Source organism: Scylla paramamosain, chromosome 29, assembly GCF_035594125.1.
Source record: "Scylla paramamosain isolate STU-SP2022 chromosome 29, ASM3559412v1, whole genome shotgun sequence".
In the NCBI taxonomy this organism is placed as follows: domain Eukaryota; kingdom Metazoa; phylum Arthropoda; class Malacostraca; order Decapoda; family Portunidae; genus Scylla; species Scylla paramamosain.
In genome coordinates, this window is record NC_087179.1 from 15,305,504 (window position 1) to 15,321,879 (window position 16,376).

The window sequence follows — 16,376 nt, forward strand, 5'->3', positions numbered from 1 at the left end:
ATCTCCCCTTTGTTGATCAGTGATAAGGAAAGGTATGCAGCTGTCCATAGCCTCTAGCCAATATTTACTATGTTAATTTAAGATTTAATCATTGCCAAATAATGTTAATTTTTGTTTTTAATTTTAAAACAAAATAAAAAGAACTGATATTCTTTGTTCAGTGTTTGCATTTTACTTGTAAGTGAAGTGAGAGGTGTATTTTTTATACTGTAGTTTTGATTTAATAAATAGTTAGGATAATTTTTTTATTTTCCTCATATTGGGCGAAATTCATCCACAGTTTGCACTGGCATTGTTTGCAGATGTGTCACAATATTGTTTGCATTTCAGGGTTAAAGAGGTGATGAGGTGTGGAGCAGAGGGGAGTGTGATGAGTGTGGAGAGGAGGCACAGACTGAGCTGGTATGGGCAAGTCAGGAGGAGGGAGGAGAGCCACATACTGAGAGGAATGTGAAGGCTGGCAGCACATGACTGGAAGGAGACTAGTGGGAGGACCAAGGCCCTGAAGCAAATGTGTGGGAGGCCATGCAGGTCAATAAGGACATTATTAACAAAATGATGCTGATTGGAAATTTTTCTTGTCTTTTAAGCATTTTTAGTGTTTTTGATGTATTTTCATCTAAAAATTATATAAGGCATTATATATGCTTAATTTCAGTGAGAAAAGCATGAAAACAAAATTTTAAAAAATTATGTGCTTCTGCAGCAGGAGTTCAGGGGAGGACTGCCACTGATACATGTTAGTATTTCACACCATCAACACTAAACTTAATGACCCCAGTCCACTGTCTGATATTCAGTACAAATATAAGCTTAAAACTAATAATGAATAAATAAATAAAAATAACAATTAATTTTCTGCATCAGCTACTACTATCCCATGAAGTATTAGCTAATATATTAATGACTCCCTCTGAAATGAAAGTCTGGCTACGGGTTCATACAAACAACACACCACTGTGGAATAAATACAACTCAGAATAGTAAACACTTTCATCCTGTCACTGACACACTCACCTCAATGTAGTGGAAGATGTCCTTGAACATCTTCTCCTCCGTTATTCTGAAGTGTGGATCATTGTCGTTGGGGTGGGAGCAGATGTGGATGATGCCATTCATGTCCAGGTACAGATTGTCAAACTCTGGGATCTGTAGTGGTGGTTAGCATCAATATGCAACAGTAGGTTTTACAATACACTAGATGAAGATGAAGAGATATAGCAGATATACAATTTAAAGTCTTTACAAATGCCTAAAATAAAGATCATTAGACCTCCTCCACTAATCAAAAATAAGAAAACAATCCTACAACATCACATATGCCAAAATTAAAGATTGCTAGGCCTCCTTCACAAAATAAAAAAATAAAAAAATCATACAACTTGACAATGCCAAAAATAAAAATCATTAGGACTCCCCCACTTATAAAACAAGTAAAACAATCTAACACCTTCACAGACCAACAGGAGTGGTATCCAGGCCTATTCCACTTATAGAACAAAAGTCTAATATGTTTATAGACCAACAGGCAAGGTAAGCAGACCTCCTCCACTCATAATACAATCTAACATCTTTATAAAGCTCCACTCAAGGTGTCCAATCCCCCACACACACCTGGTACTCCTTCACCACCTCGCTCAGACACGGGTAGCGCTCACTGATCCACCGGTAAAACTTTGGCACTCCCATCCTGCCGGTGCTGTGGGGCTGCTTGTGAAGGGCTCACAGGGACGTTGGTGGTGGGATTGTGAACACTCTGCCTGTTTCGTCTCTCTCTCTCTCTCTCTCTCTCTCTCTCTCTCTCTCTCTCTCTCTCTCTCTCTCTCTCTCTCTCTCTCTCTCTCTCTCTCTCTCTCCTGTGTCTTGTGCCGTCAGATGCTAACTTGTCCTCTTTGCAACCTGAGGAGAATGAACAGTTTAAATTATTTTAGGTGCACTAAAAGTAAAAATTAAAATAACTTTGCTGTAAAATAAAGCATTCGAAAATTAACTTAAGGTTATTGAGTATTATGCCTTGGACTTACTGGCTTAATGCCTAGTTAAAGCAATAGTGAAGACACAGACAGGTAGTCATAAAAGAACACCACCAAGAAAGTACCAATAATTGTAATAAAAACACATAATAATAATAATAATAATAATAATAATAATAATAATAATAATAATAATAATAATAATAATAATAATAATAACAATAATAATAATAATGATGAAAAAATAATATAATAACAACAACAACAACAACAACAACAACAATAATAATAATAATAAGAAGAAGAAGAAGAAGAAGAAGAAGAAGAAGAAGAAGAAGAAGAAGAAGAAGAAGAAGAAGAAGAAGAAGAAGAAGAAGAAGAAGAAGAAGAAGAAGAAGAAGAAGAAAGTAGAAAAGTAGTAATAATAATAATAATAATAATAATAATAATAATAATAATAATAATAATAATAATAATAATAATAATAATAATAATAATAATAATAACATAAGGAGATGAAGAAGAAAAGAAGAAGAAGTAGAAATAATGATAATAATAATAATAATAATAATAATAATAATAATAATAATAATAATAATAACAACAACAACAGCAACAACAACAACAATAATAATAAAAATGTACTACTGCATCTTGGGTAAGCACTGTAGTATATTTTTAATTATGGTCTTATCTTGCAGCTTTTGATAATGTAAGACTTATCTTCTCCATGTCACATCCATCACAAAATTTACTTGCTGAGATACAGAGCAGTCAAAACTTTGTGTCACCTTTCCTGTCTCTAGGAATCTCTTGGAACAATATTCATGTCTGCTAATTAATCAGACAGAAAAAGATACAGTGAGAGAAAACATGAGGTACCATATATTTCAGCGTACAAGACAGCACTTCAATCATCCTACAAAGACCCAAAAAAGTGTCATCCTACACGTCAGTTACAAAAACAATGACCTCAAAATTTTACACAAAACATCTTCGTAAATAAACATCAACCTCAAAATGATGAGTCATCAAAAGTTCCTACAGCCTTCAGTCTTGAAAACTGTGGGTGTAGTGTACACTATTTTTATTTTGCACTAAAATCCTCTCTCTCTCTCTCTCTCTCTCTCTCTCTCTCTCTCTCTCTCTCTCTCTCTCTCTCTCTCTCTCTCTCTCTCTCTCTCTCTCTCTCTCCATTTTCTGCCCTCCCCCATTCCCTCTCTCTCTCTCTGTGAAAGTAAGAACAATCCAGAGAATTGCTACATAGAATGAGAATGAAAGAGAATGAAAATGGAATTATATGAATGAGAGAGGGGAGAGAGAGCAGGGTATCACTCCCTTGTCCCTTATCTCTGACAGATAAGTGGGAGGTGAGGCGCCAGGTGCCAGGGAACATGGAGCAGGGAGTGACCAAATGAAAGAGGAAGGTAGAGGAAAGGAACAATGGGAGGGAGGGACATTCAGAGGAGAGTACATGAGGCAAGGAAGTGGAGAGAGAGAGAGAGAGAGAGAGAGAGAGAGAGAGAGAGAGAGAGAGAGAGAGAGAGAGAGAGAGAGAGAGAGAGAGAGAGAGAGAGAGAGAGAGAGAGAGAGAGAGAGAGATGGAAGCAGGCAGGGTGGGTGGGATAGAGGGATGAAATAGGGAGGGATGTGGGATAGAGGCAGGGAAGGGAGAGGAAGGGAAGAGGGAGAAGTGGAAGGAAGGAGGAGGAGGAGGAATGCAAGAGGGACTGACTGAGTGGCATTGCTTGAACAGGTGTTTGTGTTATGATTGGAGGACAAAATGTGTCCGCCAACACTGTTCGAATTGGGAGTTGTTCAAATTGAAGGACATTTGAATCACGAGGTGTACATATCTTTTTCTTATGTATGAGGGACAGGGTTGGAAAAATGTGGATTTTTTTTAAGCCAACCCACTGGGTTTTTTTGGGTTTTATTTATTTTGCTTATTTCTCATATCTGTATGTAAATCAAGTTAAATAAGCAAATAATGTAGAGTGAAACAAAAGTTTTGAAGTGTTATCTGAAGGACAGACACTCGTTTAGGTCGCGTTGGTAAAGGTTGGTCATGTTGGACAAAGCCTGTGTACTGTACAGAAAATGAACATGTCAGGCTTCACTACTGCTGCCTCAGTACTCCTCACTCCTCAGTGTCTCCTTGTCCTTGGTAAAAAGAGAATTAAAACTCAGTGTGTTGTTTCAGTATCCTTTACATCAAAGTAACACCTGCAACACAAGCAAATCAGACCAGGGACCTTTGATCCAGATGAAAAGAAAATCCTTGTTTGATGTTATTTATTGTCTTTTTTTGGAAGACTTTACTCATGTATATGTACAGTACATATATAGACTTTACTTATCAATATGATATAAACTAAATATATATGTATATATATATATATATATATATATATATATATATATATATATATATATATATATATATATATATATATATATATATATATATATATATATAAAATTCGCTGAGCTTTTTAAGTGTTTTTTTCTCTTTTTTCTTTAGGGGAATGGGTTTTTTTTAATGCCATCCCTGAGTAGGGGCACCGGCCGAGGGCGACAAAATTATAAGAAGAAAAAAGAAGAAAAAAAAAAAAAAAAGGCCCACTGAGGTGGAAGAGCATAATGACGCACAGTAAACAATTACATGACAGATACACTAGAGGCACAGTGTTGCTATAAAGGAGGCAAGGAGCCCGTAGCCTGGCAACACATCATCCATCACCCACACCATGGGTAATGAGGTGAGAAAACACCTGAGTTCTGCAATTATTGCTGAGTATAACGGCATCAACCACAATGCCTGAACTACTTTCTGTGGTGAGATGTGGCAGGTAATGTAGAGACATCTCTGTGGTGTCACTCATTCTGATACAACAAACTTGTGGGAGGAAAGCAAACTCTTGACCCTTCTCACTTTGTTGCCTCTTGACCCGTGGTGACGCCATGCTCTGGCCGCCACCAGTGTGGCCACCTGCACTGGTCGTCATGTATAAAGTTTCTCACTCTGGTTCCCTTCCACTTTCTCACTCTCAGTGTAAGCGCATCCAAAAATAAAGAATAATACTGAAAGAATACTAGCACTTTTACCCAAGAGCCTGATTAGGTTTCAATTTCTTCCGTTCATTAATTCACTGGTAATCCCTTCATGGTGTACATTGTGATCTGGAGAAGCACCACCTGTTTTGTTCAGGAATAAACAGTGTCTGGAAAACACCATCCATCTCAGACCCCATGAGGCATCGCTTCTCACAGGTGTGTCCTGAACCAACAGCTGTGTCTGTGTGGCATTTTGGCACAGCTTGCTTGACACTGTCCCCTAATTCACAACACTGCAGATCACTGCCAGGTGTGCGTCATCAAGGAGCGTGCTCTCGGCCGTGAAGGTGTCCCTGGCAGGACCCAAGAGGACATTTGGACAGAGGAAGGATTTGTGTATTTACCTAGTTACCTAGTTTACCTAGATGTGTTGTACAGGGCATAAGCCAAAGCTCATTTTGTCCAGTCTCCATAACCATATTTATCCAGTTTCTCTTCAAACTGTGTACACTGTTTGCTGCAACCACCTCTCCCTTCAAATCATTTCAGATTATACGGAAAGCTGTATTCCTTCATGTCACTTGAACATCCACTCTTCTTTATTTCTTTCCCATGCCCCCTCATCTGTCTCTCTCCCTCTGCTGTTGTGACATGCAGAGGGGACACAGGGCAGGAAGAAGGCAGGGAGGGAGAGGGAGAGATGGGAGTGGAATGGCATGTGTCACTAGACACTGCAACATGTAAAACTATCTCTGACCAGACATCCTCTCGGTTCCTGCCAGAGGCGCCTTCACAGCCGAAAGCACACCCGGAAGTGCTCTGCAGTGCCATGAATTAGGAGATGGTGTCAAGCAGGCTGTGCCAAAATGCCACACAGACACAGCTGTTGGTTCAGGACACACCTGTGAGAAGCAATGCCTCATGGGGTCTGAGATGGATGGTTGAGGGTTACAGCTGCTTCCATAACACCCAAATATTGTCCCGGACCACGAGAAAAAAGTAGAATGAAGTAATCAACCAAAGTAAACAATGACCAAAAAAAAAAAAAATTATGAAAACCACCATTAAATGTGAAATGCAGTGAATATTTATAAATAATAACCCAAATACTATCCCGGAGCAGAGTGAGTGAAATGATGCGATGAACGGAAGTACTGTTCTACAACCTATATAAATAAATAAAAAAAAATAATAATAAATAACAAATATGAACATCACCTGAGAGTGTGACAACTGGTGTGGTGAGTGTGGTGGTTCCCCGCGGCTTGACCCACCAGTGCACACTCCCGTCATGAGCAGCAGCACCCAATCAGCACACCTGGGCCAGCGGGGGCGCGGGGGCAGGGCGGGCGAAAGATGGTGTAACAGTCTGGTAATGAGAAGGCAGGCGGTGATGGTGGTGGTCGTATTATTTAACCCCCTGATATTCACTCCACGCTCCGGTTATTCCCCTCCTGGCCACTGTTCTCCCCAGCACACACCTCTCCAGTATGCGCTGCCGCTGTCCTAGTCACTATGCAGGCTTCCAAACACGTCAAAATTCACCCAGGCCGCCAGGAACTACATCAACATTCAGGCTTGCAATGTTTACTTCTCGGTTCCAGATCAACTAAGCCGATGGTTCCCTTAAACATTATTCTTACACCCAGTGTTCATTTATTTATCTTGGTTGTTACTTAATTTATATATATGTTTATGTTATTTATATCCTACATTAATTTGTCTATTTTTATTTATTTATTTTTTTTACCTTCATCTTTATATCTATTTATCTCTCTATCTTTATCCCTATTTACATTTACCTTTATCTCTTATATATTAATTTGTGTCTTATTTCTAACTATTTTCATTTCATGTATTTTTTTTCTATCTATTTTTATCTGTTATTTCCGCATAGTCTTGAAAACATACCGTATTCAAACGTATTTATATATTTTTCCCATGGGAGCTGAGGCAAGATAAAAGACCGAGGCAGGATAAGAGTACTACAGCAGGATGGGTGAGGTAGGATAAGGAGACTGAGGAAAGGATAATTGTGGCAGGATAATGGGCTGAGGGAGAACTGATACAGGATAAGGGCCTGAGGGAGGATAACTGAGGCAGGATAAGGGGCTGAGGCAGGATAATGGAGTCAGAATAAGGAGCTAAGGCAGGATAAAAAGAGTGGGGAAGGATAATTGAGGCAGGATAAGGGGCTGAATCAGGATAAGGGAGATTTTGCAAGTCAGACAGGCATACAGATAGACAGACAGACAGATGCATATGATCAGACAAATGATAAGACAAAAATAAATAAATAAATAATAGTAATAATAAACAAAAATATTAGCAAAAACACAGATACTCAGACAAACAAGTAGATAGACAGACAGACATACAGTCTCTACTCTCAAAAGTCTAGACGAATCTCTCTCTCTCTCTCTCTCTCTCTCTGAAGGGAGAAGGGGAGGATATGATTGTGAAGAAAATGGAAAGTTGTTATTGATTTCTAGTGTTTCTGTGCACATCAGTGGAAAATAAAATTGCCCAGGAAAGTAAACAAAGTCAAGACAGCAAATATTTAGAATAGAAACGACCGTCCTTGAGGGAAGACTAGAACTCAGCACGTCTAGGTCCATTTTACTGTTATTCCTTAATCATATTCTTATTTTTATCATCTACTAAATATATCCCATAGAATCGGAATATTAGTAAATAAAATAATTATTGATAAATATTTTGAGATAAAAGGCCATTATACATTTGTACCATGGAGTTATTTTCAAAAGTTATACACTTGCATTTTTTATATCGTAAAATTAGTTAACATACGAATACATGGCTATTCATTGCATAATAGAGTCCTAAAGCATATTTTAGTCTATATATGTCAATAAGCGGAAGCAAGTGTCTTCTCATACATATTGCTGTGGAATATGAATGAAGAGGGTCTAATAAATATTGCTATACAAAGTATAGAGTATTTTAGGGTTAATATAATGGTTTTGTGTGTTTATTAAGGCAATTTGTATGGTCCTTGAGCCTTATCCTTCCGGCGGTTGCCAGATTCTCCGGAGCGAAGAGAACATTTTTATGGGTATAGATTCCGCCGCGCCCGCCGAGGCCAATACCACAGCAGGCGGCGGCGGACAAAGGCGCATCGCTCAGATACCATCCAACCCTCTAAGTTCGCCGGCCAGTCTTCCCCCGCCCGGCTAGAATCCGCTTTTTGTGGATTTGCCGACCCTGTGTGCGCCATCTATTAAAGTTCATAGGTAAACAAATCAGGCAAGTTCTCTGTCTATACGCTGACTTGTGTGTGAAGGAAAGACTGGAGTGCGGGGAAATGTTCGGAGGACGTGACGGCGGGGCGCCAGTGAGTGTAGCGGGCGGCGTGGCGCGCACTCCGCGGTGCTGGTGAGTGAGTGAGGCGAGTGTGGCCACAGTGGCCAGTGGTGCCGCCGGGGCCACTCGCTGTGACTCGGGATTCTCATAAAAATTCAATATGGCATCCAATACGAGTGAAGCAAACACTCAGGCAATGGATAAGTCAGTGAGCGGCGGCAACGTGATCACCATCACCACTAGCGAGACCCTGCGCTTGGACGGGGAGCGGGGGGCGCTGCACCTGGCGGCGGCCGCGGCAGGGGGGGGACAGGCCGCCCCCAAGAAGAAGAACTCCTCCTTCCAGATCACGAGTATTACCTCGCGCCTCAGCAATGACGGCGGCGAGGACAGCGCAGACGACACGGAGGACATCTCTGACATCATGGACAGCTCCAAGGTGACGGACCTGGACCAGGAGACGCCCAGCTTTGAGGACTACTCCAAGAGCGAGGAGGTGTTCTTTGGGCCCGCCCCTGTCATCCCTACCAGCTCCCAGTACGGTATCACGGCGCTGGTGCAGCAGACTGGCTCAGGGGGCGTAATGACAGCCATGCTGCCCCAGGGGGTGACTGTCAATGTGACAGAGGGAGGCATTGCCCTGGCCAAGGCTGATGGGGAGTCTGACGACGTCAATCACTGGCAGAACAGGTTCAAGATTGTCAAGATAGACTCCAACGAGCCATTCAAGCGGGGCCGCTGGATCTGCCTGGACTTCATGGACTCCCCAGCAGTGACAGCAGCTGGCAGCGTCAAGAAGGACGACGGCTCCACGGTGGTGGTGACCGGCACAGTGCTGAAGGACGGGGAGGCCGGAGATGCCACCCAGCCCCAGACCGTGGTGCAGCTGACTGTGCCTCAGCAGCAGCAGGACCAGCAGAAACAGCAGCAGCAGCAGCAACCACAGCAGCAGCAGCAACAACAGGTTCCACAGCCCCAGCAGCCCCAGCAGCAGCAGCAGCCAGCACCACCGCAGGGGCAGACCAGCCAGGCACAGCCGCACTCCGTGCCTGTGCCGCAGCAGTACCAAGTGCCGCACTCCTCCCAGGCCTCCACTCCCATGGTGCCTGCCTCCCAGGGCACCGTGCCCCTCCAGCCCTCCACCCACCTGCCGGGGCCGCCCACCAATCAGGGCCAGGCTACTATGCCCTACCCACCTCACTCCCAGCCTGGCCCCCTGCAGGGCCAGCTGCAGCCCCAAATCTCCCAGGGCTACACTGCTGCCACCCAGGCCCCCCAGGCCACCAGCCAGATCCACCCCTCCCCTTCACCCCACACCCCTCCTCAGGCCCAGCCCCCTCTGCAGCAGCCCCTGCAGCCCCCACCCCTGCAGCAGCCACCACCCCAGCTGCAGGCACCCCAGGGGAGCCAGCCCAGCGTGCCCCAGCAGCCAGCAGTCAGCTCCAGTGGGGGCGTGATGGTGCCCCCTACCTCCCTCACCCAGCCTCCACCCCACCAGACCCCGTTGACCTCCCAGAGCATGCCCCCAGCCCAGCAGCCCCAGCAGGGCCTGCCGGGCCAGAACGTGCCCCAGTCTGGCGTGCTGGCCCAGCCCCTTCAGCCTGGGGTGATGGCCTCTCTGTCCAGCCAGACCCTGCCCCAGCCCGGTGTGGCCCACCAACCCACTCCAGTCATGACCCAGCCCCAGGCCGGCCTGTCCCAGAAGGCTGCAGCAGGCCAGCCACAGCTCAATCAGCCCCTGCCCTCCAAGCCCCTGGCTGCCGGGACGCAGCAGCTGCCCTCAGTGGCGGCCTCCCAGCAACAGGCGGTGGGGGCCAGCATGGTGCCGGCCACAGTGGCCATGGGCGCCACACAACAGCTGCCCGCAGCCTCCGCCGCCTCCACCATCAAGTCGTCCGGGCTGGTGCCCACCCCTGCCACCACCCCCGCCCAGCCTCAGACCCACCACACCTTGGCCACAGCAGCACCCTCAGCCGCCGACCAGGCCCAGCCCTCTCTGTCCCAACCTCAGAAGCCCCCCACCAACCTGGAGGGCATCCCCCTTGCCCAGCCTGTGGATGAAGCCACCAACGCCACGCCCCCCGCCCAGCAGGACGAATCTGAGAGGTGAGTATCCCCAGGCCACTGCACTGCCTGCCTGTCATCCTGTCTGCCCTGCCCTGCCCTACCCCTGTCTCTTCCTTCCTTCCTTCCTTCTTTCCTTCTTTCTTATCCTTCTTGTCTCCTTCCTGTCCTCCACCCTTCCTTCCTGTGTTCTGTATATTTCTGGACCTACTACATTTGTTATTTATATGTTTGCTGAATTTTTCTTATATTTTATTTTTTATTTATTTTTATTTATTCTTATTGTTCATTTATTTTCTGTTATTTTTTTTATTTACTATCATATATGTGTATGTAGATCATGGATATATCTATAGTTAGCTGTTGCTGTCTGTCATTAAAACATACAAAGGCTGTGAGTGGGATGTCTGTATGGGTGAGTCACTCCTGACCTCCTTCCTGTTCATGGCAACACCCTTCCTCTATACTCCTTCCTCCCATCTACCACTCCCTCACTCCTTCCTCTTGCCTCCTGCACCTCCTGCCTCTCAACACTCAGCAGGATCTGAGTTGTAGTACTTAGAAGGCAGGCAAATAAATGAGGAAAAGATAAAAAAAAAAATCTATTTTACCTTAGAGGATAAAAAGACTTAGCCACCTTCTTCAAACACCTCAGAAATAGAAGGAAAAATAATAAAACTACAAATCAGCAGAACGAGGAAGGAAAAAAGAGGGAAAATATATCACCACTGATGCGCAGAAAATGAGATCATAAGATTTGCAAGGTTTAAAATAAGGGTGCACTCAAGTATATTTAAATCTCATGATAGTGTTGGCTTGTGATGCCCTGAGGTGTATTAATACTGCCAGCCACCCCATGACAGCCCAAGCATGCCGGTGGGGGGTGACGGGGTGATGGGTGGGGAGGGGTGAGTGCCAGATTATGGTAGTGGTGGTGGTGGTCATGGTGCCAACTGCCAACACAACCTCAATCTGCCCTCTACTTGTGTGTGCATGTGTGTGTGTGTGTGTGTGTGTGTGTGTGTGTGTGTGTGTGTGTGTGTGTGTGTGTGTGTGTGTGTGTGTGTGTGTTTCAGGGTTATGCTGTTTTTTTTTTTTTTGGGGTGTGTCTGTTATGCTGTGTGTGTGTGTGTGTGTGTGTGTGTGTGTGTGTGTGTGTGTGTGTGTGTGTGTGTGTGTGTGTGTGTGAGAGAGAGGAGAGGAAGTGATGATTTAGTGGTGGTTAGGGTAAGTGTGTGTGTGTGTGTGTGTGTGTGTGTGTGTGTGTGTGTCCTCTCTGCACCATTAAGAATTTTTTACCCATAAAGAATTTGAACATAAGAACATGCAATTTATATACTCTTGTTAGACTCAAAGATTTATAAAGCATGAGAACTTTTCCTCTGCTTTGGGAGATGGGCAGGTGTGTGGGGTGATTGTGTGTGTGTGGGTGGGGGGGGTGCTTGTTGCTTGTCATCTGCCTGTGGGATTGTGAGGCGCTCCTCCACCAAGACCTTGCTGTGGAGGCAGTGGCAGTGTTATACTTGTGGGTGGGTGGTGGGTGGGCAGTGCACTCACTACCACTGCTACTACTACTACTACTACTACTACTACTACTACTATTTTAAATTTGCCTATTATATTTTACCATATACGTGGAATTATTACTATTGCAAAGAACTAACTATCATCATTAGCTACCACTGTAACAAAGAAGTGTTGATATTACTGGTAATATTACAAAGAACTAGGCATAATTATTGCTACCTATTTTTTTCTATGTACTGTTATAAAGAACTGTAACTGTTGATATTTCTAGTCTTAATACTACTACAAATCAGGGTTGGCATTAAAAGAAAACTATCCAAAGAAACCTGCTCAAAAAAGCCAGCCTAAGTGTTTTTTTTTTTAATATTCTCATAAAAATTTAGTTTATATCATCTTGATAAATAAAGTCTATATATGTGCTGTACATATACATTTAATATGTCAAAATAGTCAAGCCTGGCCCATTTATTTCCTGTACAGTACAAGTTACCACAGGCTTTGTCCAACCTGACCAACCTGCACCAACACGACCTAAACAAGTGTCTGTCACTCAGATAAGATAACACTTCAGACCTTTTGTTTTACTCTACATTACTTGATTATTTAACCTGATTTACATACAAATATGAGGAATAAACAAAAATAAATAAAATACCCAAAAAAAACAATAAAACCCAAAGAACCTAGTGATAATATATACATATATATTTTTTTCTTTTTAACGTTTTTTCCAACCCTGCTACAAGTAACTATGTATACAACTATTACAAACAATTATTACTATAACATAGCAGTGAAAGGTTTCATAAGTAGAAGGAAAATAAGGGAAGCTGCAAGAAGCCATCAGGCCTACACGTGGCAGTCCCTGTAATACCTGCCTACCTATTCCTTCCTGTCATCCTCATCCTTAAATTTGTCTGAGTTTCCTTGTAAGGCTCCTTGATGACTCAGCACCAACAACCTGAATATTGAGGAAATCATGCACAGTCACTCCTACAGCCATAAAAGAATGAGATAACCAGAAGGGAATGAGAAGAGTAGAACAAGAAATAACGGGTTCAAGCTTGAAAATTTTAGGTTCAAGAAAGAGATAGGAAGGAATAGGTTCTCAAATAGAGTGGTAGATGAATGGAACAGCCTCAGTAATCAGGCTGTTAGTGCTGAGTCATTAGGGAGCTTTAAAGAACATTAGACAGATTTATGGATGGGGACGATAGGTGGAAATAGGCAGGTGTGTTTTGTACAGGGACTGCCACGTGTAGGCCTGATGGCTTCTTGCAGCTTCCCTTATTTTGTTGCTTAATGTTCTTATGTTCTTATTGATTGATGTTAATTGAGTACTTGGTTTTGTATAGTGACTGCCCTGTGTATAAATCTAGTGATGCCTTGTAGCTTCCCTCGTGTTGTTATTAAGGTGTATTTACAATGCCTGTCATGCTGAGATGATGCAGCGTCTCTTATTAGTGTGACGGGCAGGTGTGGTGGTGTCAGACATTCCTCAGGGACTGTCTGGCTATAAACATCAGCGTCAGCAGCTCTTACTTGGGGCGTCAGCTGCACCACACACACACCTCTGTGGCGGTGATGTGTGGCACTGCTGGTGGTGGCAGTGATGCGTTCATGGTGCATCATCGCTGACATATTAAAGGGAACTGCTGCCATCCTCACTATCATCCTTGTCATCGTAATTTTGTCCAATGTTCTTGTTTGCTCTTAGTGGCTGAACGGCTCATGAGTCTGTCACTTTGTCTTGCTTGTCCCCTTGTCCTGTCGTCCTCCACACAGTCACCAGGCCTTCCTCAGTCCCCCCACTGGTCTCCTTGTCCTGTCCTCCTCCACACACTGATCCCAGGCCTTCTAAAATCTCCCCACTGGTCTCCTTGTCTTGTCCTCCTCCACACAATGCCCCTAGGCCTTCTAAAATCTCCCCACAGGTCTCCTTATTTGGTCCTCCACACAGTGTCCCCAGGTCTTTTTCAGTCTTCCCACTGGTCTCCTTGTCATGTCCTCCTCCACACATTGTCCCAAGGCCTTCTAAAGTCTCCCCATTGGTCTTCTTGTCCTGTCCTCCTCCACACAGCATCCCCAGGCCTTCTAAAATCTCCCCACTGGTCTCTTTGTCCTGTTCTCCTTCACACACTGTTCCCAGGCCTTCTAAAATTTCCTTACTGGTCTCTTTGTCCTGTCCTCCTCCACACATCATCTCCAGGTCTTCAGTTCTCCCACTGGTCTTTTGTCCTCTTCCACACAGCCTACAGGTCTTCAGTCCCTCCACATGCTTCTCCATAACCAGGAACCATTACATCATTGAGGCTCACAGTACAGTCAGCCACTGCAGATATGTTAGGGCTGGGCTGGGATTGGTTAGATGAGGTGAGATCTGCTTAGGTTAGATTAGGTTGCGTTAGATTGTGTTACCTGATACAGTCTAACCTAATATGGTGTAATCTGACTTTCCCCATCACAGAAGTTGCAGGAGTTTCTAGTCTTGCTGTGTGTGTGCGTGTGTTTGTGTTTGTGTGTGTGTGTGTGTGTGGTTTTGTTAGGTTAGATTGTGCTACTGTATGCTGTCTAACCTAACATGGTGTAATCTCACTTTGCCCATCATAAAAGTTGCAGGAATTTGTAGTTTTGCCATTAGAAAGTTGCAGGAATTTGTAGTTTTGCCATTAGAAAGTTGCAGGAGTTTGTAGTTTTGCTGTTAGAAAGTTGTAGGAATTTGTAGTTTTGCTGTTAGAAAGTTGCAGGAGTTTGTAGTTTTGCTGTTAGAAAGTTGCAGGAGTTTGTAGTTTTGCCATTAGAAAGTTGCAGGAATTTGTAGTTTTGCTGTTAGAAAGTTGCAGGAATTTCTAGTTTTGCCATTAGAAAGTTGCAGGAGTTTGTAGTTTTGCTGTTAGAAAGTTGCAAGAATTTCTACTTTTGCTGTTAGTTTATGTTAGGTCATATTATGTTACCTGATGCAATCCAACCTAACATTTTGCAATCCAACTTTCCCCTTCCCAAGTATTGCAGGAGTTTGTGGTTTTGCTGTGTTGCATCACCAGCATCACCTTGTATTAGTGGCACATTTGAACTGTCATGCCATCACCTCCTCATCATCCCAACCACATTCCTATTTGTACTGTCACACTCTCACCTTCACCCCTCATCACCCTAGCCACATCCTCACCACCCCCCGTCCCCCTCATCCTCGTCCACAAGCCTAAGGTGTGGTGGAAAAGTGCATCCTTTCACCCATTGCTGTATAAAGAACACTGTATTTCTGTATGTATCTCCACTCCCTCTTGTATTGCTGAGGTCATGGGGTGTTGTACCTGTGTTTGTTCTTGAGTTGGTTATTTGGTGTTGTTGGTGTTGTTGGTCTGTTTGAGCACTGTGTTTCTGGATATCTTGTTTGTGTGTATCTTTGTGTTTATTGTTTAGGTGTTGCTTCTGTACTGTTTTGCGTGGTTGTGTTTCTGTGTGTCTCGTCTCTTTTGTGTTGTTGAGTTTGTGTCTGCTGTTCCTGTTTGAATGTTTTATCTGCATATCTTTCTTTGTCATCTTTATCTCTTTCTTCTCTCCCTTTTTTTTTGTTTTCTTATTTCCTTTTCCTCTATATTTGACCTTGTGTATTTCCTCTCTCTCTCTCTCTCTCTCTCTCTCTCTCTCTCTCTCTCTCTCTCTCTCTCTCTCTCTCTCTCTCTCTCTCTCTCTCTCTCTCTCTCTCTCTCTCTCTCTCTCTCTCTCTCTCTCTCATGTTATTTATGAATGTAACTCCTCTACTTGAAATTATTATAGTTGGTTTAGATTTGTTTTAGCTACAACACACCTGAAGACAAGGCTTGTTTAGCTACAACACACCTGAAAACAAGGCTTGTTTAGCTACAACACACCTGAAGGCAAGGTTTGTTTAGCTACAACACACCTGAAGGCAAGGTTTGTTTAGCTACAACACACCTGAAGGCAAGGTTTATTAAGCTGTAAAGTTACATGCCAGAGGGCATACATACATAACATACAGTCTTGGTTTACAATAAAAAAAAAAAAACACTTCTTTAAATACAAACCGCAAGAACAAAAATAAAAATACAAAAAAGGAAATTAACCCTTTGACATCTCTACTTGTTGTGCAGCCACCTGCAATCTTTAAAATGGATAGAAATTGCAAAATATATCCTTTTTAATCATTCTTCTTTCTTGTGCTTATAAAGATTTTGTGCATTGGTTCTGCTGGTGGTTTGTGTTGCAGTGAAAGGGTTAAGGGAAAGAAAATTAACCTCACTCACCAATCCGCAGAGAAATAGGAAAAAATATGTTAAGTAGTGCACAAGGAAGTAGGAAAGAAAAGGATCTGCTAACCCATGTGTGATTTAACGCAAGGAAAGGAGAGGGAAAAATACTAAGTTATTCTGAGTGTGGGGTGTTTGATTTGGGAAAGTCTGTATTCTG

At 43.3% G+C, this 16,376-nt stretch overlaps 2 protein-coding genes across 2 annotated transcripts in view; one reads left to right on the forward strand and one right to left on the reverse strand.

The window, feature by feature from the left end:
* LOC135115398 (5'-3' exoribonuclease 1-like) overlaps nucleotides 1–6,635 on the reverse strand; it is a 29,416-nt gene extending 22,781 nt beyond the window's left edge. The window contains exons 1-4 of the mRNA XM_064032141.1: nucleotides 6,512–6,635; nucleotides 6,249–6,399; nucleotides 1,615–1,899; nucleotides 1,018–1,149 (exon numbers count right to left, since the gene is read on the reverse strand). Coding sequence (XP_063888211.1) covers nucleotides 1,018–1,149; nucleotides 1,615–1,689 — 207 coding nt within the window. The 5' untranslated portion in view covers nucleotides 1,690–1,899; nucleotides 6,249–6,399; nucleotides 6,512–6,635. The remainder of the gene's footprint in view (nucleotides 1–1,017; nucleotides 1,150–1,614; nucleotides 1,900–6,248; nucleotides 6,400–6,511) is intronic.
* A 1,595-nt stretch (nucleotides 6,636–8,230) lies between these two features.
* The window catches only part of LOC135115400 (TSC22 domain family protein 2-like), a 114,669-nt gene continuing 106,523 nt past the window's right edge, over nucleotides 8,231–16,376 (forward strand). The window contains exon 1 of the mRNA XM_064032142.1: nucleotides 8,231–10,460. Within this exon, the coding sequence (XP_063888212.1) occupies nucleotides 8,515–10,460 (1,946 nt within the window). The 5' untranslated portion in view covers nucleotides 8,231–8,514. The remainder of the gene's footprint in view (nucleotides 10,461–16,376) is intronic.